The 24228-nt window shown below is 42.2% G+C and overlaps 1 protein-coding gene across 4 annotated transcripts in view; it reads right to left on the reverse strand.

The window, feature by feature from the left end:
- The window catches only part of DYNC2LI1 (dynein cytoplasmic 2 light intermediate chain 1), a 38458-nt gene extending 14678 nt beyond the window's left edge, over nucleotides 1-23780 (reverse strand). For all 4 annotated transcript variants that reach the window (XR_012883264.1, XM_075863232.1, XM_075863231.1 and 1 more), the window contains exons 1-9: nucleotides 23703-23780; nucleotides 22087-22204; nucleotides 17559-17593; nucleotides 14957-15026; nucleotides 13130-13218; nucleotides 11776-11962; nucleotides 7591-7659; nucleotides 5864-5941; nucleotides 4565-4641 (exon numbers count right to left, since the gene is read on the reverse strand). Coding sequence is in view for 3 of the 4 variants with exons in the window: in XM_075863232.1 (XP_075719347.1) it covers nucleotides 4565-4641; nucleotides 5864-5941; nucleotides 7591-7659; nucleotides 11776-11962; nucleotides 13130-13218; nucleotides 14957-15026; nucleotides 17559-17593; nucleotides 22087-22204; nucleotides 23703-23716 (737 nt within the window). In the remaining variant the exon portion in view is untranslated. The remainder of the gene's footprint in view (nucleotides 1-4564; nucleotides 4642-5863; nucleotides 5942-7590; nucleotides 7660-11775; nucleotides 11963-13129; nucleotides 13219-14956; nucleotides 15027-17558; nucleotides 17594-22086; nucleotides 22205-23702) is intronic.
- Nucleotides 23781-24228: the final 448 nt, after the last annotated feature.

A 24228-nucleotide genomic window follows, 5' to 3' on the forward strand; every position in this document is an offset into this window, starting at 1 on the left:
GCAAGCCTGTAAGTCCTGGTGGTCGAAAGTGTAACCGTGCTGTCAAGGGTTCCCGACTTACTGGGGTGTGGAAGAGAGAACGGATAAGGTTAAAAATTCTAACCCAAAAGCGGACAACCTTGGGACAGGTCCACCAAGTGTGTAGCATGTCGCCTTTCTCAGGGGAATCCCGGGAAGCAATCAAGTGACAGGGTACCCAAGGATAGCATGTGAAATTTGACTGGGGACAAGGTACCAACGATAGAGAATCTTGTAGGCTGATTCCATGGTCGTGATATTGGTGGAACAATGAGAGATGACATCCCAGGAAGAGGTCCAGTCAGCTGTCTCATGTTTCTGGTTGAGGTCCCTTTCCCAGTTAGCAACGTATGAACGCCTAGACAGAGTTGTGCAGTAAGCTAATTTTTTTTGTATAGGTGAGAGACCAGGCCTGAATATTGGGGGGGGAGTTGACACAAATTTGTTCAAATTGCATGAATTTGATAAATGAGGAGTCCCGCTGGATTAGTGAGGAAACCCAATGTGATAGTTGTAAGTATCTATACTTTTCCGAGGGAGGGATATTATTTTTGTCGCCTAGGGTCTCGAAGTTGTGGACTTGAAGGAAGCCCTTCCCTCTCCATCAGCTAAAAGGAAAGATGCGAGATCCCAGGAGTAAACAAAGGATTATGCCATAGATTCATCAAGGGTAAGTGTGTTGAAGATAGGCCACTGTATAACTTCACTGATTCCCATATCACTAGAGAGTGTTTCATTAGTGGGCTGGGTGATGGGGGCCAGAGAGTTGTGGTGGGATCCAAAAGGTACTAGGAAGCTGGTATGGGATGGACATGGGTAAGTTCTAGAAAAAGTCACATTAGTGTGTCTTTAGTTTTATGTAGTAGGGCCAATTAGGCGATGGTGGTCGTCTGATAGTATTTGAATAAGTTGGGAGCACCTAAACCACCATCACATTTTAGCCCATGGAGTGTGAAGCGAGAGACGCGAGCGAGGTCTCTTGTCCAGCCAAATGAACGAGTTCAGTTTACGTTGAAAATTGCGTAGGACGTGAGGAGGTACTGTTACGGGTAACGTTCTAAAAAAGACAAAATCTTGGGTAGAAGAGCCATCTATATGATGTTTATCTGGCTATATCAGGAAAGTGGTACGGTGCACCAATTCCCAAGAAGTGCTGATTAAGACCGAATAAGGGGAGGATAGTTAGCGGTGAAGAGTGATGCGTAAGTAGGGTTGATTTTAACTTCAAAGTATGTTTAACTTCAAAGTATGGAACTGGACCAGAGAAAGGGGAAGTGTGAGTGTAATAGGGAAACAGTGTAGTTTGGTAGGGAGCTGTTAAGGGCGAGGGATTTGGATTGGTTAATGGTCAAGCCGGAGATAGTAGCAAATTCGTCCAAGGTCTTAAATAGATTAGGAAGGGTAGTGAGAGGTTGGGTTAAAGTAAGTAAAATGTCGTCTTGAATAGGCAGAGTTCATGTTCTCGACCTGCCATTTCCATTTCTCTAAATGTTGACGTTGAAACGAATAAGCATAGCTAGGGGTTCTATACAGAGAACAAAGAGGATGGGTGAAAGGGGACAGCCCTGGCGAGTGCCACATTTGACAGGGAAGCATTTTGACTTGTAACCCGCATAACGAGCAGAGGCTGATGGGGAGGTGTAAAGGGACGAATAACCAGGAAACCCCATTTAGTTAGTATGTAGGTCATGTATTCCCAGGAGACAGAGTTGAATGCTTTTTGTATGCCCAAAGAAAGGACCATACGACCAAGATTCCTGGAGCGAGCAATATGTGCTAAGTGCACTACTCTGCGGATGTTGTGGCCAGTCTGTCTGCCAGAAATAAAGCCTGTATGATCTCTATGAATGAGTTCGCTCAGAAAGTGAATCATAAGGGATGCTAGTAGGTTTGCTAGAAGTTTTGTGTCAATATTCAGGAGTGAGATGGGCGAGAATTAGTGATGGATCTCTGAAGTGAAGAGGGGTGGAGGGGGCATCCCTTAGTTAATGAGTTGAAGAGGTGGTTCGCTAGGTGAGGGCTTAGGATGTATGAGAATTTCTTATAGTATAAAGGGGTGAAACCGTCTGGGCCTGGCGATTTGGGGGGGGGGGGGGGGGTGGGGTTTCAGCTTCTTAATTGCTAAACCGACCTAGTGGGGATATGTCTTCTTCCAGGATAGAAAGGTATGTGTCAGCTATAAACGGGAAAGATAGGACTTCAAACAGATGGTTAGCCTTTGTAATGTTAAAGTGACTAGGTTGAGAGTATAAGGCGGATAGTGTGGAGTTAAATATGTAATTAATCTTCCTGTGGTCTGCTCTTATGGTGCCAGAGGGCGTGCAAGGTTTAATTGTGTAGAAATGTTGTGATGGGGATTTAAGCGGTTTAGCTAGGAGAGAGCCAGGTTTGTTACTCTGGGAGTAGTATTTTTGTTTGGACCAACGTAGCCGTTTTTCCATCTGGTTCGTCAATAGAAGGTGAAGTTCTAATTTAATGTCCTGTACTTAGGGTTTAGTGGCTGCAGAGGGGGAAGACTTCCAAACTTTTTCAGCATTATCAAGGTGAGTGGTCAGTTCATTTATCTTTCTAGGAAGCTATCGAGATAAGGTTACCTCTCATGGTGGGCTTGTGCGCCTCCCAGAGGGAGACAGGAGATGTAACTAACTCCGTGTTCAATTGGAAGTAATCCTCCACCGCCATCTTGATTTTTGCAAGTGTACTTTTGACTGCGAGTAGGGAGTAGTTTAAGCGCCAGGTATAGGAAGCACCATAGGGAACCAGGGAAGACAGTGAGACTGAGTGTGGGCTGTGATCAGTCCATGGGACACAGAGTATGGTAGCAGAGGAGAGCAATGGGAGCGTGGATTGGTTGCTGAAAAAAATGGTCAATACGACAGAAAGAAGGGTGGGGGTTTGAGTAGAAGGTGTAGTTTTGAACTTAACTGTAGGATTGAATTCTCTCTATATATCAATCAAGTTCTAAAAAAGTGTAACAAATCTGAAAATGGTTTAGAGAGAAGGGACTGGACTGCGGTTTGAGGTGGAGAGCGGTCCAAGGCTGGTCCTACTACAAGGTTGGAATCTCCAGTAATCAAGATGAGGCCTTGTTTCTGGGTAGCAATTACTTTAAATAAGTGTAAGAAGCGATTTTGATATACATTTGAAGCATTATACGAGACTATGGTCACTTCCACATCAAAAAGAGTGCAACACGATAGTAGGTGACTGCAGAGGTGCAATAAAGGGTGTCAAAGACAGCTCCATATGGAATATGGTTGAGGGTCACTAACACCTGGGCACATAGGCGCTGTAGTAATATAATCTGGTGTGCGAGGTCAAATGAGGAGATTAGGGGAGAGGGGGGGTCAGGAGGAGATGGTTATAAGTATAGGGAAGGAGAAGAGGAAAGGAGGGGAAAAGAACATTGTAGAATACAAGTGAAGTGCAGTATAAATACATTAGTAGACGAAGTACAATGTAATATAAAATAAAGTAAGATACTGAAGAGCATTTATCTGTACATACAAGAAAATAAAAAAGTGTGCACGTGTGTATGTATACAGGGAGGAACATCGGGATCGCTATCATCTAGCCAATGAATCAGCATAATTGCACTTCACAGTGTTAGGCAACATTCACACGAACGTAGCCCACCTTGAACGTGAAAAACTGCCGTTTTCCACATCCCAGGTGGACCTGTGCGGGACGCGTTGTCACGGATCCCCCTCAGACTATAGGCTATGGAGGGATGCGTGGCACGCAGTAAAATAGGACATGTCCTATTTTTCAACGGACCACTCATACGCTCCATTGAAACAACGGTTATGTGAACGGCACCTTTGAAATACATGGGTCCGTGTGACGGCCGTTGTTTTAACGGCCGTCACACGGACGATGTTCAGGTAAAAGGGCCCTTAGTGTATACTCTGGTAGGGAGGGAAGATGATGAAGGGGGGCACCGGGAAGAGCATTATGGTGAACAGTAAAATACTACTATAAGTTGTATTGGAGTTAGATGTACATATCATGTTGTGTAGTACTCGTAGTTGTGTGGATGGGTGTGTTGGGAGATTCCCAGGCTATATGAGGAATGGGATCTGGATTCGTGAAAAACGCGTGCGAATCAGGTCCGTGTGTGTTGCGTTATGCATCAGTGTGCTTTGCGAGCGGCATGCGTTATTTACTCACTCGCAAAGCACATCTTTTTTTCTTATTTTCAACTGAATTGATGCGTACATCGCAACGAACACGCATGTGTATGCGTGTGCGGTGTGTGGTTTTCAAGCACCCATTGACTTCAATGGGCGCGTAGGTGGGTGACAACGCACCAATATATCACATGCAGTGAGTTTTACGCAGCGGACTCTCGCTGCGTGAAAAATCAAGAATGTGTGAACGGCCCCATTGAAATCAATGAGTCCGTGTATCGTGCGTTGTTTCAACGCACAGCACACGGACGTGATTCACGCTCGTGTGAATGGGGCCGAATACTGAGGGAACTTATAGCCGAAAAGTCTAATCATTAAACCAAAATGACACATTTTCATATTCGTACATGCTTTACCTCTTCTCTTGTCCAAATGCCAAATGGTTTACAAATGAACGTAACACACTTTTATGAGATTCAGCCTTGTTAGTGAACTGTAGAGAGAGAAGTTCACACTTGAAAAAATTAATTTAAAAAAAAATAAAATAAAAATAAAAATAAAAAAAGACAACCCACTGTTCAATACAGATGTATGGTATGTTTAGGATGTTCCAAAATCTAGAGGAGGAAAGCTTCCCCAAAGAGTGATGACTATTAGTGTCAAAGGTTGGATCAACTATTTTAGGCTAGAGCTCCACAGCAACAGGGGTTCACTCGCAAAGTGTGTACCCTCAACATTTCCCGCTGCCACTCCAGTGTCAAGTAGGTGACTATTGGCTATTTTTTTTCTTTTATCGCATTTCCTGCGGTTAGGCTAATTTTTTAATATCTTAGACAACCCAAGTGGTTGTCCAGGATTAGAAAAACATGGCTGGTTTCTTTAAAAAACAACACTGCATCTGTTCACAGTTTATGTGCGGTATTGCAGGACAAACCCATTTAGTTCAAATCAGCAGAGCTGCAAAACCAGCCATAGTCACGTTCATCCACTGTGACATCATGCGACCATGGAGGGACAGGAATGGAATTTTTAATGTAAGTAAGTCAATTGCTTTTATTATTGATGAGGTCCAGGTCAACCCCTTTAATACAAAATTGATATTACGCCACCGAGTATTGCACTTAATTAACTCTATTTCTTTTCAATTACTAGTTTAATATCCATGTGACACAGCGATCAGTTTGGAAATGTATTTGTATCTTTTTATATAAAATTTACGTATCAAACTAATTACAGTTTTAGGGCGGATTTACACGAGCGTGTGCGTTCTGCACACGCAAAAACCGCGGCTTTTGCGTGCGCAAAATGCACTTGTAAGCTGCGTGTGTCATGTTCATATGGATGTGCTTTTCACGCAGCCGCCATCATTATGACACTCCATTTGGATGTTTGTAAACAGAAAAGCACGTGGTGCTTTTCTATTTACATTCATTCTTTTACTGCTGTTGTGCGAATAACGCGCATCCCACGGAAGTGCTTCCATGGGGTGCGCGTGATTTTCACGCACCCATTGACTTCAATGGGTGCGTGATGCGCGAAAAATGCAGAAATTACGGACTGTCTGAAATGCCCCATAGACTAATATAGGTCCACGCGGGTTGCACGGACGTATAGCACGTTCGTGTAAATCCGCCCTTAGATTGTGAATCTTGTCATTAGCCAATTATATCCCGGTGGGTTCAACATAATTTTAAAATCTCAGTATATATACAAACCAGTAGCGATGCTCCAAAGTAATGTGATAGAAATCTGAGTGTTTTGCATATTATTTTTCTTTTTTCTGACTCAAAATCCTGAAAATCAATAAAAAGCAATAACTTAATTAAAATAATCATTTAACATAAAAAATAAATTATTAGATATATATATTATTGCATGAAACAAATGAGTCAGAAATACCATTCTGCCCTTTCATGAGTTTTCCAGATCCTCTTTTGGGCACGAGCTAAAGATGAGCGAATTTTCCAAAATCAAGTTGATACCAAAATTTGATTTAGTCTGAATAAATTTGCAGCGGATGGCAAGTGCCCTGATTGCCCAGTCGGACTCGGATTTCTTCTCGGACTGTATCAAAGTTAGACATCGGACAGTCAAATAGGGCAATTGGGGCACTTGTGATCCCATCCCTAAAATAAAAAAAATACCATACTTGCAGCCCCTGGTCTTCCGCAGCGACAGCGGTGTTTGTTTTCAACGGTCACATGGGACAAAGCGATGTCATCTCACCTGCCGGTCTCCTGAGACTACGTTGTTTTGTCCTATGTGACAGCTGCAGCCTGTGATTGGCTGCAGCAATCACGAGGCAAAATAACAATCTCAGGAGGCCATAAGGGAGGTGTCACTATGGGAGACCAGGCGAAGTGGTGATCTGTAAAATTTGCTGGATGGCCGCCGCGTGCACTGTGAACCCCAAAAGTTCCAGCGTTTCAGTGAGTGTGTGTTTAACATACAATTTACATACATCTGACATTTGGCTGAAGAAAAAAAACAAAAAAAAAACGTACAAACTGTGCACAAAGACCTTAGAAATTGGCTGGCTGTTTTTTTTGCTCATATTGGGTCAGATTTATTATTACGGTCTTTAAAGGCTGTAGACCCCTGTGGAGTCATTTTTTTGTTTCACTTCTGCAGCTTCTATGTATGACAGTACATAGAAGCAGCAAAAAGCCGTCAATTACAAAAGTTTATCACAAAAAAACCCTCAAAAAACATTTAACTAAAAAAAATAAAATCAATAATGATATAAATAGAAAGAAAAAAAAAAAAAAGACCCCAGGTGTCTACAGCCTTTAAAGCCAATCTGCCACCAGGTTTACGGTGCCCTATCTGAGGGCAGAATAAAGTAGAGGCAGTGCCCTGATTCCAGCACTGGGTCACTTACTTGGCAATAAATCGGTAGTTTTCATAAAATCACTCTTTATCTCCTGCAGGCCGTATTCATGAGCTGCTGCTAGCCCTGCCCACATGTTAGCCCCGCCTACCTGTTAGTGATTGGCAGCTTTCTCCCTCTACACAGTATGGGGCAGCATAAATCTGGTGACAGTCTCCCTTTAACTTAGGATAAAACTAGACCAGACAGGTAGAAACTGCACCAAATTGATCATGATGACGCACGCAGTATGAAAGTTTTGGCGCATCTTGATAGACATGTCAGACCGTTTTCTTCTCCTTATGTTACCTCTTGAAAAAAGCGTGGCACATGACATTAATAAATCTGGCGCACTTTGCGACGCCTCTTAGTCATGCTCTTTTATAGACACTTTTTAAAACGGTCTAGTGAGGTGTCAAAAGTTTCTAAAACACATAATAAATTTGGCCCAAAGCCTGTACTCCAGTTTTTTTTGTGCAATTTGACTGTCTTTTATAATGACCGATTAGTCTTTTTTGGATTGGGATTACTGGTCTAGCAGGTATGTTTTTTGGGAAAAAGAAATTTTCTTACCTGGAAAATATCGTACTTGCTTCCAATAATTAATAAAGGTAACGGAAAGGGGTCAATTAATTCTCGGTCCTGTTCGGATCAAAAAATGAAAAATCTTAATAGAATGCCCGATAATTATGAATGTAAGCAACAAAACCTTGACAGCCCGAACTATAAACATATCCAGAGCACATAGACGGCTTCCCTTTTTTTCATCTATACTTAGGCCTCATGCACACGACCGTGCTCGTAATTACGAGCACGGCCGGCCACGGGCAGCCGGCCGCTTTTGCGAGCCGTGCTCCCATGATAAAGCATAGCAGCACGGCCCGTAAAATGAAAAAAATAGAACATGTTCTATTTTTTTAACGGCACGGGCACCTTCCCGTCAGAAAACGGGAAGGTACCCGTGACTAACAGGAGTCTATGGGCCCGTTATTGCGGGTCGTAATTACGACCCGCAATAACGGGTGTTTTTACGGTCGTGTGCATGAGGCCTAAGCCAGGATCTTTCCACAAACCTGAGCTTGTCTAGTAACTTGGTTATATTATCTGTATCCTTATTAAAAAATAAATAAATAAAAGATTCTTAGGCCCAGTTCTCCGTCCTTAACACCTGAGCCCAATTTGTTTTTGGTTATTTTATGTGCTGGTAAGGCGGCTGTGTATAAGGAGCTGGGGGATAGGGTTTTCTAGTGTATGGATGTGCAATGTCACTGTGCGATTACTCTTTGTTTTCTTAATTAATAAAAAATAAAAGAACGAGAAGGTTCAAATCAGTCAATAATAGCAGGACATTTCCATGGGTCAGTCTACTGCTTCAGAGACCATGCAGAAATAATATAGTTATGCACAGTTAAAGGAGTTCTCAGTTTGTTTGTTTTTTGGTATAATGAAAAGTTATAACATTTTCCAATAAACTTTCTGTATTAATTTCTCACGGTAGATCTCTGCTTGTTGTTATTCAGTAGGAACATTAATTTATTTTTTTCATCCAGTGAATGCAATTCTGTCCATGGTCATGTGATGACACACAGGTGCACGGCTTGTTACAGTTACAGTATGTAACGAAGCCAGCACCTCTGTGATCATCACATGACCATGGACAGAATTTCATTTACTGGAAGTAAACAATGAATGTTCCTACTGAATAACAACAAGCAGAGATCTTGAAAACTATGAAGAATTATTATAGAAAGTATATTGGAAAATTGTATAACCTTTAATTATACAAAGAAAATAACATTAACCACTTCACGACTGCCATACACGTTCAAACTGATGACGCCCCGTGCTGTTCTCATGTATATAAACGTTGGCAGACTGGAACCGGGTTTAAGGAGTGCATTGCTGCATTATTGTAAGCAGCGCTGCACTCGCATGTCTGCCGTGACTTTGAGAACCCTGGAATATACCTCCCCCTGTAGATAGAGCAAAACCCCCTGTAGATAGCACCACCTAAGCTCCCCCTAGGAACAGAATCCACAGCCAGAGCGCTCTGACCGAGGATTCCACTCCTAGAGGGAGCTTAGGTGGCGCTATCTACAGGTATGGGGGGGGGGGGGGGAGTTTGGTGCCATCTACAGGACGAGTGGTGCTATCTACATAGGCACTAGCTACACAGGACACTGTGGTGCTGTCTACATGGGCACTGTGGTGTTTTCAGGTGGATGGGACAAAAAAAAAACCGATACATTATTTGTTAACAGCCATGAAAAACGGATGGCAAATGGCGGTTAAAAACGGTCATACGGCCGGGAAATGGATTAAAATTTTGAAACACATTGATGCAAAACAACCATGAAAAATTGACAAGTGATCCGTTGTTAACTGCCCTTTTTTTCATGTCATGTGAACATAGCCTTATAGCCTCCTGCACTCTCCCCTCAAAGCGATCCAAGGTGACAGAAAGAGAAGACATTGTTACACAGATGCAACAGCGTATATACACAGTCGAGTCCTATTATTATGACCACCTCCTAACATTCGACGTCGCCAGCAACAGAAGTGATGTGTCGTGGGCTGGCTTGGTGGGTATATAAGGTGTGCGATAGGCTGTCTTACCCATGGCAACAACGAGTGATACGTGATCAAAGAGCGATCAGATTTGCGAAAAGGAATGATTATTGGCTTTATGGCCAAGGGTGGCAGTATTTCCCAAACAGCGCAGTTTCTGAACGGTTTGTGCGTTGCTGTGATGAAAGTGTATCGTGAGTGGCCTGATGGCACCATTGGGAATAACCGATGTGGAAACCGCGGAGCACCACGTGCCATTGATGTTAGAGGTGAACGTCTGCTATGAAGGCGCGTGACGGCCGAACGACGCTCTACAGTGGAGCAGCTCACCGTTAAAATCAACCAGGGGCTACCAGACGTGTGTCTAAAACAACAGTTCAGCGAACCTACTGCGTATGGGGCTCCGAAGCAGACGGATGGTCACTGCTCCTACGCTAACAAAGGTGCATTGGAAAAAAAGGGGCTTCAATTTGCACGGCAGTATTGGAATTGGACCACCTTGGATTGGCAATGGGTTGCCTTCTCTGATCACGTTTTCTGCTCCATCGAGCGGATGGACATTGGCGTGTCAGGCGAGAAACATCAGAGAACAGACACCCTGCAACCATTGCTGGAAGAACACAACCTCGTGGCGGCAGCGTTATGGTCTGGGGAATTTTTTCATGACGTTCTCTGGGCCCACTGATGAGTGAACCGATTTGAGTATGAATCCATCGTTGCAGATGACATCCACCCATACATGATGTTCGTCTTCCCTGGGGCAGATGGAATCTTCCAGCGAGACGATGCGACATGTTACACGGCTAGAAATGTCCGACAGTGGTTGGCAGGACACGACCAAGACTTCCAAGTACTTCCCTGGCCCCCTAATTCGCAAGACTTGAACCCAATTGAGCATCTGTGGGACCTCGATTGTCTTATTCGCATTAGGAATCCTCCCCCACGCACCCTCCAGAAAATGTGGGATGCACTGTAGTCAGCATGACGCCAGATACCAGAGACAACCGACCGGCACCATATTGAGTCTCTCCCAGCCAGTCTAGCTGCTTTCTGTGCTGCACACGACGGTTACTCTGGATATGAACTGCTGGTCATAATAATGTGACGGTGTATATATCTATATACATGTAATATAAATATATAAACTAAAATTACAAGAAAATATATTTTTTCCAAATTTTGTGTGATTTGTCTGTTCATAATAAAAATTAAAAACATGAAATTAATTAAACTAATCTAGAAAATGAAAGCCTCATAAGTCTTTTAAAAAAAACAAAGTAAGGATAGTTGTGATATTAATAGCGGTTGCAAAGATATTATCGTTTAAAGAAGTAAATTTGACCGGGACACAGGGGCATCAATGATCCTTGGTCATGAAAGTGTTAATTGGTTGAAACGGGACAACCCATTTAAGTGACTTTTGTGGTTCATAAATAATCCAGAACTCATCATAACTCATACATACACACACACACACACACACACACACATATATATACACACATACATATATATATACACACACACACACACACACACACACACACACACACACACACACACACACACATATAGTGTAGCAAAGATATGAGTAAAATGCTTTGTCTCTCAATATTACTTCTTTGATTCCATAAATATTTCCGGGAATAAAAGAGAAATTTAGGAGGATACAAATTATCTCTACATTGTGTTGTCCAAGCACCTACATACCATAGAGACAGACCAGGCTCTTATGGGACCCTTAGAGAGGGGGGGGGGGGGGACCAGTCCTGGCTGGTCCCTTCCCCTTTGATATTAGGTACGAAGGAACTATGCAAAAACTCTCCTCTCCAGTGCAATTGCGTTAGGCGAGAAGCCTCCGACGCAGATTTCGTAATTTTTGCTCACCAAAATAGCGCAGCATTCATCGCTATTTTGTCCGACAGAATGACAGAAACCATAAAGGAAACACGACGGAACCCATTAAAGTCAAAAGGGTCCATCGAGCGTCGGCCCTTACATTTTCCCGTTATTCTGTTCCTCTGATGGAACAGAATAACGTAAAGTGTAGAGCAGATGCGAACAAAACCTTAGTCACGTTGAACAGGAGAAAGTAGTATCCTTAAATCACGTCTCTATGGTACGCTATGAACATATTTTATTCTCAAGTAATACAAAATAATTTATTGCGGATGTCTTCTGGATACATACAGGATGGTTGTGTGGAATATTCCTCCAAATATTCTGCATTATTTGATTTGCTGCCTTGGAATTGGACTTTCCAATATCTGCAACAATTTTATCCGCACGCTTCCTGGTGGCTTGTAACAAGCTTTCCATTGTGTGCCAAAGTTCATTAGGCTTTGACAGATCGAGAACAAGTATTATAGAAAATGTCCTTTAAGATAACAAAAAAAAAAGAAGTTACATAAACAGCAGAAGTGAAAGATAAAACATTTATAGACAATCATAAATGACAATATTCCGAAGTTAACCGGTATTACAGTGGGAATGACTTTGCTGCTGTGCGAGGGTGCATCGCCACCTGCTGGTTGAGCTTGGTAACGGTCATGAAAACCCATTGCAACAGTGTTCTGTCCACGTTAGGGCTTGTTCACATGGCTTATGAGTGAAGCAGAAAAATACGAAACTGATTTCAAGTAAGATCAGCCTCTGAAAACAAAACATTCTTGAAGCAAATTTGCAGAGCATTATTTAAGCGTTTTTTTTGTTTTTTTAAAGCGTTTTTGGCGTTGTCGATTGGAAATGTTATAAATCTGCTTCAAAAACGCCTCAATAACCGACATATCCCTTCTTGCTTATAAAGCTTATTTTTACACAGCCTTTTTTTAAACAGTGGCATAAAATGTTGTCTTGTTTGAACTACACAGCTTTTTACCATTGAAATCAATGGCAAGCTCGTCACAGGCGTTTTCAAAGTATTTCAGTGCGTAATTAGACCGTTTTATGCTCCGAAATACGCCGGAAAAAAAGCCATGTGAACATAGCCTAAAACACGCACTCTTATCTCAAATGACATAAGTCAAGGGCTACATTATGACTGTGGTCGTGCGACATAAGGATTGCAACGCGACATCGCAAATAACGATTGTGAATGGGGTTGCGTTACGAGACCTGATCGAGATTTTTGATCGCAGATCACACACATCTTTGCCTGCAGAGATTTTAATGTAAGTCACGTGCGACTGCAACTCACGTGACACGTCAGCAATTTTTCTTTTTTTTGGGTGTCTATCGGATGTTGCAATGCCTAAATCGTATGTGACTCGCAACCAAATCGCACTCCTATATAGTTATGCGACAGCAAGTAACGGACGAGTCACACGAAGGGTAGACAAACTTCAAAGATCATTTCCTGCAAGTATGTTTTTTTTTTTTTTACAGAAACTCTAAATTCTCCGTGCATCACTATAAATATCGCCTAGGCCAGCAGGGTCCTTGTTTTTCATGGATTTTTGGTGGTAGAAAAATTTTGGACACCAACAGAAAAATGAGACCAGCACTGAAGTTTTGCAATGAATGGTACAGCGTGTATTCTACTTACCCGATGTTTTCACTAGTAATTGGAATGTGAATTAAATCCAGTAGTGACGTCCCTCCACCAAGTTCCCAAAAATGAGCAACGTCCTTTGGCTAAAAAGAAAAAAAAAAAACGTTTTGAAATAAGTAAAAAAAATTCAATAATTCGATCCTGCCCAGTAGAGAGCGTCTCCATCCTCATCTAGTGTAGTAATAACTTTGTAGTAACAGACAATACATACTTTCTCTCCGTACGGCTGGGGGGACCATCAGTCATTTCCAGGGGAGAAATTCTGGGTGTGGAAGCCCTGGTGCTACCATAGGTGCTACGTTTGAAGATTCAAACCCCTCCTTCTCCTGGCACTAGCCAGAAGAAGGGAGGGGGGATTCTGTGAGGACACTAGAGGAGAGTGTGTCCACCCCAAATTTGCAGCATAAATCAATGAGGTTGCTTTACCACAATTTTGGGAACTGCTCCCCCTAGTGCCCAGCATATGGAAATGTTATAAATTAGAATCTTATTTATAAGATTTCCTGACTTGTGAAAAAATTAAAACAATGTGTAATCACTCAAATACTAATTGTTTAACTGAAAAAAAAATAAAAAAAAAATTCTAGTGACACATTCCTTTTAAGGATTAGAAAAATATGTCGGCTTTCTTTCAAAATCAGCGCCACACCTGTCCACAGGTAGTGTCTGGTGTTACAGATCAGGCACTTTCAATTCAATGGAGCTGAGCTGCAATACTAGACACAACCCATGGACAGGTGTGGCGCTCTTTTTGGAAGAAAGCAGCCATGTTTTTCTAATCCTGGCCACTTTAAATCCAAATGCACATTCTCCATATTTATAATGTATTTTTAGTAAAAAAAATAAATAAAAATAAGTTATTTACCATTTCAGATTGTTTACCTCCCTAACCCTCACTGGGTCCTCTACCATGGATGCTGTTTTTTGTTTTCTGCATGCACTTTTTGTGACCATATCTGCCAACTGCTCATGCACGGGGCAATGTGCTGTGCAGATCACAGTCAGATACATTGAAGCTGACATTCCCTATACATGAGCACAGGAAAAAAAATAAAAAAATCAGAGAGACCCAGGGAGTGTACTACACAAGTAGGAGCGATGTCTCGGACTCCCCTCTCTGCCCATCAATTTAGCACTTGCAGCCATTTAATTTTCTTTTTTTATATAGTTTAAAAAACAAAGGGGTAATGGGAACTGTACTTTATACTGGCATAGATGCAGTCTTTGGGGGCACTCGCTGTAAATCTTCCCACTAGTTTGGACACGGTCTATACCGCGGGATCCTGGAGAGGACACATGATTGAACAAGGCCGGCTGTATGATTTCGAGTTTGAAGTTGATGTTTTACGATTATAATATTGTCACGAGTATATAATATTGTCACGGGGAAAAAAGGTTTATCTTTATGAACAGAACACAGTGTCCTACGCTGATTATACTAATTGTAAAGGAACAGAATTTCCATACTGATAAAACTTTATCAATATTTCACGCTAAGAATGCGCCAGCATCTTGATCTATGGAGGCAGATCAGATAATGGTTATTTCACCTTGTTTAAACTCCGTGACATCCATCCTCCTGGTCTATAATATATGTAACTGATAGAATGGAATTGGTTATATAAAATAAATGGCAGCTCCCCGGTACAGTACAAGTAAGCCCAGTTATAGAAATTATTTGCACACGTATACTGACATTTAATGGGTTGTCTCATTACAGACAGCCCCTTCCATATCGTGGAGAACAGGCGATCGCCGTGGATCTCCATAGAAAATGTTAATAAACTTCCGTATATCTCTGCTGGTCTCTTATATACTTACTGTATTGTGTCCCTTTGCTTTCCGACCAAAGGTATACTCTAATGCCAAGGTGGGTTTAGGAGCTTCATCCCTATAATTAAACTAATCATTATCATCATCATCAATACACATTTCACAATTATTTCTTTTTCTAAAAACTGCATGAGTGGAAGTAAAGGAGTGGGTCCAGTCTATGCGGGTCTGGCCTGAATCAGTTTGATGTTTGTTGCTTCCGGACAACCAAAACAGCCTCCTAAACTATAGTTGTCAACCAACATTTAAATGCCACTAAATGAAAAACCTGTCTAGTTATACATTGATATATATCCCATCCAAATTTATTTATAGAAGACTGCAGAAATGCCATTCAGATGCCTGGAAAAGTCGGGTAATGATCCATACGCTGTAATGTTATCCATTCTCACGGTCACCCAGCTTTTCCAAAAACATATATGATATTTTTTACACTACTTCACTTCAATGACGATCCTTTCTCATCACAAACCTAAATGGCATAATAATAATCATCATCATCGGCAACCCCTCATTTACTTAAAGACGACCGACCACTTGGTCAGAGAGGTTAAAATGGTTTACTGACCTGAATAGTCTCCCTGATTCCAGAGATGGTTTTCTCTTTTTCCTGGACCCCCCCCCCCCCCCCGTTTCAGGGATATCACCCAATGATATGTAGTTAGCCAATAGGGTGGGAACTACCCTCAAGCTGCCTCGTGAAAATTGGTCAGCATCAGAGGCAGGGAAGCCGGCTCCACCCCATTGGATACTACAGTAAATTAGCATATAGGGAGCCAACAAAACAGTGGGCCATATCTCTGGAATGGGTTGGGGTAAGGGGGGGGGGGGGTCTAGGAAAAACAAAAACAGCGCTGGAATCAGAGAGACAAAGCTATTCAGGTCAGTTAACCAGTTGAACTTATGTGAGCTAGTAACAGGTCCTCTTTATAGCGACCCTCCAGCCAATAAATTGCAAATGTATAGTCAATTTGCCTGCTGCTCCGCTTCTGAATGATCTGACCTCCGTTCTGGTCCCCCACTTTCCTGTATCCAAAATGGCCGCCCCTGTCTCAAGCTTTCCTATACAGATCTTCTTTGAAAGTCTGGAACACGCCCCCACCCGCTCCACTGCCCTCTGATGGACGAGCGCTGATGGCATAAAGCCCGTGTTGGCACTGTGTCTCGCAGCGCCAACTTCATCAGTTCTCGACCATCAGAGGGCAGAGGAGGGGGTACGGCGTGTCTCAGATTTTGAAAAATCTCCAAGGAAGGGTGTGAGACAGTGGCGGCCATTTTGGATACCGGAAAGTGGGGGACTGAAACACAGAAAGGATCATTCAGGAGCGTAACAGCCAGTTAACTATTCATTTTTTAATGTATAGTCCATTATTTTTTTCGACTGGAGGTTTGCGTTAATTTTTGGTTAAGAGATGTGTAGTTTACATGTCAATTAACTTTTTCTGTCAAAGGTCATTAATATGCCCACAGCTTGGAGTCAGTGAGTTCAATAATTCACATATCATAGAGAGATAAATATAGGTTTGTTAAATAAGAGTGCACGAGGTAATGGTTAACAGGGGAAAGGTTGAAGAAGATTGCTCTATCTATAAATGTAACATCCTTTCCAGATTAGGAGATCCTAAACTATTCCTAGAGTCGAATGCCCGCAGTGGGCTAATAAAAAAATGGATTAGAAATTATGTAGGCTGGATAATGGTCTCGAGGTAACGCCTGCCAAACCGCACTTCCCCGTGCCCCCATCAAAACAATATAAATTCAGCACTGAGCTTTACAGCTGAGGCTTTTCAGATGGACTGGTTGCTATGAACACAATACTCAACAGCTACAGTCTTTTTTATATGGTGTTGTCAGGCAGAACATCCCTAGCAACTAGTCGGTTTCAGATTAATCAGGTCTTCAGCTTAAAGGGGTTTTCCAGCATTTAACAGTGATGGTCTATCCTCATGATAGGCCATCAATGTGTGACCGGTGGGGCTCCAACTGGAGCACCGCGGCCCTTCATCGTAGAGCTGCCCTTGTGTGTGCGGCTGTGCCCTATTCATGTGAAATGGAGGCTGCGCTGCAGCACAAAACACAGCTACATGTTGGTACTGACTCCGTTCTGCTGAATATTGGGCCTGCCGGGTGTTGGACCAGCAATGATCAGACAAGGATTGTCTATCCTAAGAATAGGCCATCAATGTGAAAAGTTGGAAGAACCCTTTAAGGAGCGGAGGGCAGAGAAGGGGGTGATGAGGCTTAATTCTTCTCAAACTCCTTCTGCCTTGGTAATCTAATGTGTGTAAAAATGCAGGCTAAAGGCCCGGATCTGGTCCTGCCTCTATCCCAAGAAGGATAGCGCCGTGGGTCTGGGACCATTATGCAGGACCGTGGACCTTTCGGGAAGGGAGGACCGTTTTGATTTTACTATGAATCTAGTCCTTCACTGAGTACACTGGGCATATGTGGAAGAAGTGTGTACACGATTTGTGCTGTGTCATATACAAAAGACCAACTCTCATTCCCAGCTTTTCTTTATGTGTAAAAATCAATTGTTTGCTAAAAGGATCAATGATCTCAAATTATGAAGAAACAAGTTGAGGAATACCTGTCAATACAGCGCAGGATAATGCTGGTTTTTCCCTGCATCAAAAACAAATGAAAAATATGGTCAATATAAAATGCTACGAATACTACATAGTGATATACTTACAATACGTACATTATATAACATATACATGTGGATAACAATTATGAAGGTATAAACTAAAGCTGGCCATACACGTTGGAACGCGGTCAGCTGACATCTATCACTCCCAGCCCTGTAAACACGCGCTCTCTGCTCTCCCACTGGCTGACAATAGGGGGAAATAAATGGTGTATAAAAACCATGACAGTGGTAATTTACTGTTTTTAAAAACAAAAACACAAAAAATAAAAATAAAAAAAAATTAAAAATGTATTGGTGAAAAAATAATGTATGGTATCAAATGCGCTTTTCAGAAGGCTTTAGGCCCTCTCTCAATACTACTGGCACATGTGACCCCAAGCCGAAGGCCAGAGACAAGCAATTACCTCGCCGACAGTGACAGAAAGAAAAATATCTGGCTTGCCTCGGACTACCTCTGACATACTGTGGGTCCCATCCTTAAATTTTCTATGAGAAAGAACTTCACAAAATCTCTATGAGTAATTTCAAATGCCCATAAACGTATAGATTGTTTTCTCGTGACACATTGGACTTTATGTTACTGGCAAAATTTGCTGGGTACATTTAGCATTTAATTGTGAAAAACACCAAAATTTTGTGAAAAATTGCAAACATTCGCTTTTTCTAAATTTAAATGTATTTCCTTGTAAGACAGGCAGTTATACCGCACAGAATTGTTGCTAATTAACATCTCCCATATGTGTACTTTATGTCTGCATCGTTTTTTGAACATCCTTTTATTTTTCTAGGACGTTACAAACCTTAGAACTTTAGCAGCAATTTCTCACATTTTCAAGAGGCAATTTTTTCAGGGAACAATTCAGTTGTGAAGTGGCTTTTAGGGCCATATATTAGAAACCCCTAATAAGTCACTCCATTTAAAAACCCCTCAATGTTTTCAAAACAGCATTTAGAAAGTTTCTTAACCCTTTAGACGTTTCACAGGAATTAAAGAAAAGTAGAGGTGCAATTTACAAATTTCATTATTTTGTGCAGAAATTTATTTTTAATCAATTTTTTTTGTAACACAGAAAGTTTTACCAGGGAAGCGCAACTGAACTGAAGCACCGGCCTCAGAAGCAAAAAAGAGTACCTAGAGGATTTTTGGCCTCCTTTTTATTAGAAGATATATTTTAGGCACCATGTCAGTTTTAAGTGCTCCTGCGGTGCCAAAACAGTCAAAATCCCCCAAGTGACCCCATTTGGGAAACTACACCCCTCAAGGAAATTATCTAGGGGTATAGCAAGCATTTTGACCCTACAGGTTTATTGCAGAAATTATTGGAAGCAGGCCTTGAAAATGAAACTCTACATTCTTTCAAAGAAAAAGTAGGTTTAGCCAATTTTCTCTCATTTCCACAAGGACTAAAGGAGAAAAAGCACCACAAAATTTGTAAAGCAATTTCTCCTGAGTAAAATAATACCCCACATGTTGTCATAAACAGCTGTTTGGACACACGGCGGGGCTTAGAAGGGAAAGAGCACCATTTGGCTTTTGGAGCTCAAATTTAGCAGGAATGGTTTGCAGAGGCCATGTCGCATTTGCAAAGCCCCCGAGGGACCAAAACAGTGGAAACACCCCACAAGAGGCTCCATTTTTAAAACGACACCCCTTGAGGAAATTATCTAGGGGTGTAGTGAGCATTTTGACTCCACAGGTGTTTCATAGATTTTATTAGAATTGGGCAGTGAAAATAAAAAAAATATTTTTTTCCCAATAAGACGTAGCTTTAGCTCAAAATTAAAAAAAAAAAAAGAAAAAAGCACCCCAACATTTGTAAAACAATTTCTCCCGAGTACAGCAATACCCCATATAAGGTCATAAACTGCTGTTTGGGCACACGGCAGGGGTCAGAAGGGAAGGAGCGCCATTGCGCTTTTGGACTTCAGATTTAGCTGGATTGGTTTCTGGTCGCTATGTCGCATTTGCAAAGCCCCTGTGGGACCAAACAGTGGAAGCCCCCCAGAAGTGACCCCATTTTGGAAACTACACCCCTCAAGGTATTCACCTAGGGGTGTAGTGAGCATGTTAACCCCGCAGGTGTTTTGCAGAAATGAGTGTGCACTCTATGTTGCAAAGTGCAAACAGGATTTTTTTTCCATAGATATGCCAATATGTGGTGCCCAGCTTGTGCCACCATAACAAGACAGCTCTCTAATTATCATGCCGAGTTTCCCGGTTTTAGAATCACCCTACATGGGGCACTAATCTTTTGCCTGGACATTCGACAGCGCTAGGGAGTGATAGAGTACCATGCGAAATTGAGGCCTAATTTGGCGACGTACAGAGTATTGGTTCACAATTGCAGAGCTCTGAAGTGAAATAATAAAATAAACCCCTGAGAAGTGACCCCATTTTGAAAACTACACCCCTCAAGGCATTTATTAAGGTGTGTAGTGAGCATCTTCACCCCACAGGTCTTTTCCATAAATGATTGCGCTGCGGATGGTGCAAAGTAAAAATTTTAATTTTTCCTCAGATATGTCATTTCAGGGGCAAATATGTCATGCCCAGCTTATGCCTCTGGAGACACACCCCAAAAATTGTTAAAAGGGTTCTCCCGGGTATGGCGGAGCCATATATGTGGAAGTAAACAGCTTTTTGAGCACACTGTAGGGTTCAGAAGGGAGGGAGCGCCATTTAGCTTTTGAAGCGCAGATTTTGCTTGGCAGTAGTTTTGTTTGGGGTATTACTGGTATTTCAGTTTAGAATGTGGGGCATATGTAAGCCGGGCAGAGTACATCAGGGTCATAGTCAGGTGGTATAATAATGGGGTAAAAAAAAACATTAAAATAATCCATAGATGTGTGTTACGCTGTGAAGCAATCCTTTCCCCACAGGCCAGTGTCGCACTGATATATGGCGTCCTTTCTTATCCCCCTTTTGGTCTACACTCCGCACATTTGCAGTTTGGGGTCTTTTGCTGGGAAGTGTTGTCCTGGTATAATACGGGCACCATCGCTTCCAGCAGATATGTTTGGGCCCTCCCTTTCCTGGTTCCCTAATTTTAGTGCCTTAATAAATCGCCTCTTGAAACAGAAGAAATGTTCCCCTCGGGCCGGCAGAACTGCATATTTTTATTTCATGACGTATTGGAGCCTTAACTAATTTTATTTTTTCATAGACTTAGTGGCATGAGGGATTTTTTTTTTCCGGAACGAGCTGTAGTTTTTATTGGTACCATTTTGGGGTACATGCAACTTTTTTGGTCACTTTATCCTATTTTTTGGGAGGCAAGTTGACCAAAAAACAGCAATTCTGGCATCGTTTTTTTATACAGCGTTCACAGTGCGTTATAAATTACATGTTAACTTTATTCTGCGAGTCAGTACGATTCCGGCGAATCGTACTTTTTTTTTCACTTCTTTTTAAGCCCACTAGGGGTCTTGAAGGTCCAACTGTCAGATTTTTTTTTCTAATGCATTGCACTACCTATGTAGTGTAATGTATTAGATCTGTCAGTCATTCATTGACAGCAAGCGGATTAGGCTTCGCCTCCGGGCGGGGCCTAATCAGCTTCCGTAATGGCAGAGCAGGAGGCCATTGTTAGGTCTCCTGTTGCCATAGTAGCAGTTGGCAGCCCTGTGATTGCAAGGCAGAGCTGCCAATCTGCTGACAACCACAAAGATGCATCAATCGCTTAATCAAAGGGGTTAATAGCAGGGATCGGAGCTAGCTCCAGTTCCTGCCGTTACAGGTGGATGTCAGCTATAACATACAGCTAATATCCACTGTTGTTTATACCAGCTCATCTCCTGAGCCGGCGCCATCTTGCTGATGGCTACAGAAGCCTTTTAGGCCCCGCCTCCGGGAGGGGACTGGAAGTTTTCCGTACTAGGCAAACCTGGAGGCCACTATTAGGCCTCCGGTTGCCATTGCAGCCACCGACAACCCGGGGTGCGGATGAGCTGCAAACACCTTAAATGCAGTGATCGCTTTTGACCGCTGCATTTAGGGGGTTAATGGCGGGGATCTACGCTAACTTCAGTGCCCGATGTAAGATACAGCTGACATCCGGAGATGATGGCACTGACTCAGCTTCTGAGCCGATGCAATCCATTTATTGTAAGTATACGACATTTTACGGGAAGGACTGGCTTTCCATGACGAATACTTACGACGAATGTCGGGAAGGGGTTAAAAGGTTTTCCCATGAGGGACATTCATGACATATCCACAGGAGTTACGCTGTTTCCGTAACTCCTGCCTATGTAATCAGTAAGTGGCCGGGAGTCAGCGTTAGTACAAAAAACTAGAACGGGGTTGAGGGGGCCCCGTTCTAGAGATAGGTCTGGATCCCAGAGGTGGGGGCCGCATCTATCTGACATATCATGTGGCTTTTTATGAAACTTTTTTATTACGAGTAGAAATTAAGAGACTTATGAAAGACAATAGGAATAAACATTAGGGACAGGTGCATTTTACCCCATTTTTGTTGCCGATGAAGAATACAGATCTCTCAGTCTCGGTCCCCATTACCGAGTCATCCTCAACATTTTCTTTAGTCTGCACCTCAGCGACTGCCAAGTCCCAAAGATTATCACTGGAACAAGAAAAACATCTGGGCAGATTAACACAACAAGATACCAGTTGACCGATATTACGTTGGGACAGGTCTAGCATTTAGCGTAGATTTACCTTCGAACACCATTTTATGGTTTATGTATTGATATAATCTCCATAAAAATGCTGAGTGACTTTGTGGCCCTATTTATCTTGTACTGGCCCTGAGTTATAGCCTGCATTCACAATTCTGATGGTTACTACTGGAATCAGTCAACAGGTTTGTTGACAGACACATCCTCCTAAGGGTATGTTCACACGCAAACTCAAAAACGTCTGAAAATACGGAGATGTTTTCAAGGGAAAACAGCTCCTGATTTCCAGACGTTTTTTAAGCCACTCGCGTTTTTCACAGCGTTTTTTTACGGCCGTTTCTGGAGCCTTTTTTCTATAGTCTATGGAAAAATGGCTCCAAAAACGGCCAAAGAAGTGACATGCACTTCTTTCTCGCGGCCGTTTTATTACGCGGCCGTTTTTCAAAACAGCCGCGTAAAAAAACAGCCCATCGGAACAGACTGCCGTTTTCCCATTGCAATCAATGGGCAGATGTTTGGAGGCATTCTGCTTCCGATTTTTCCGCCGTTTTTGGCCCGAAAAACTGACGAAAATAAGCCGTGTAAACATACCCTTAGCGTTTATCTAAGCTCCTTATGGGATTATCCCTGCAAATCAGGCAACAATCGGGAAGGGGGTGCTAATGCAAATGTACCCAAAAGTGGATGTTTCAGGAAGGTTTGGTGAGCATTGCTGGGTGGTTCAGAGGCAGGACATAATCTGCTTCCCAAATGAGGATCTAAATGTTGGGAGGTATGCAGATTACTGTACAGTGCCTGGTGTGAACAGTGGCAAATAACCAATCTGTGAAGACGCTGAAACAGCAGGAACTACTGGGAGATTCCAGCACTGAAGCTTGCATAATTGTGAACGCAGCTCTGGAGTATAATACCAGCTGTAACTCAGGAGCTGAACAATATAGGTAATGTCATGTATTTATAAAACTTTTTCTGTTGATGAATTCTGTGCGTTAAATGTAAAATGGCGTACACATGCTATACGTTTATGCCATTTTGACAGGATACGCCATAATGCTATAAATGATGGGGATAGAACTGTTGGGATCAAACCCTTGCTAAGTGCAGTGGAAACTTCACCAGTTTAGCCCATAATAAAAGGAATGTGCCACCCAAAACTGCGCCAAGCACCCCAATCACTGATCAGTAGGGATTACAGCGCTCCATTGGATATGCCATACATGTCTGTGTTGGTAATACTGCTTTAAGGTGACAGCTGACATAAAGATCGATCTACTGGCTGATTAAATCATTGTTTAGTCCTGTGAAAATGTATTATTCACGGTCGCCGATCATGAAACTCTGATCAATATAATCAATAGAAAAATGCAGTTCCTATTCATGTATATAATGATCAGAAGTAGCTGCAAGATAACTATAGCCCTACCCGGCAGAAATACACCGTACCTGGAGCGGGACATCCCTGGATTAGCAGGCTCGAAAAGACTCTTCCGTCGCTATAGTAACGCTTGGTCGCAGCGCCTTTTGATTACGTCACAGCCGAACTGCCTGCCGGGGAATGTAGTTTTTTTTCCATCATTTATCCCCTGTTCACGTGCCACTCAGTCACAACACGTTCTGTGTATATAATCGCTGCTGTGCTCCTAAGCTTCCATAACACTACGAGCTCATACTTTACATGGACGTGCTACTATAAAACATAATGTTGTACACACTGTCTGTGCCATTGGTGGCATATCCTGTAAAAATGCACTATTTATTTAAGGTCACTGGTTCTTAGGGTGTTAAATGAGACTCATTTTGAACCCTAGAACAAGACCCTAGAAAATATGTAATTGTTACCTCAATTTTGTGGTAAATATATATTTGGATATCATTTATATTGCAGAGAAAATTGTAAAAAAAACTGTGAGACTTCCTTCACGAACATTTTTGTTTTCAGCGTTTCAAAAGGATGTTAAAAATGTATAAA

The sequence above is a fragment of the Rhinoderma darwinii genome, chromosome 4, assembly GCF_050947455.1.
Source record: "Rhinoderma darwinii isolate aRhiDar2 chromosome 4, aRhiDar2.hap1, whole genome shotgun sequence".
Classification (NCBI taxonomy): Eukaryota; Metazoa; Chordata; class Amphibia; order Anura; family Rhinodermatidae; genus Rhinoderma; species Rhinoderma darwinii.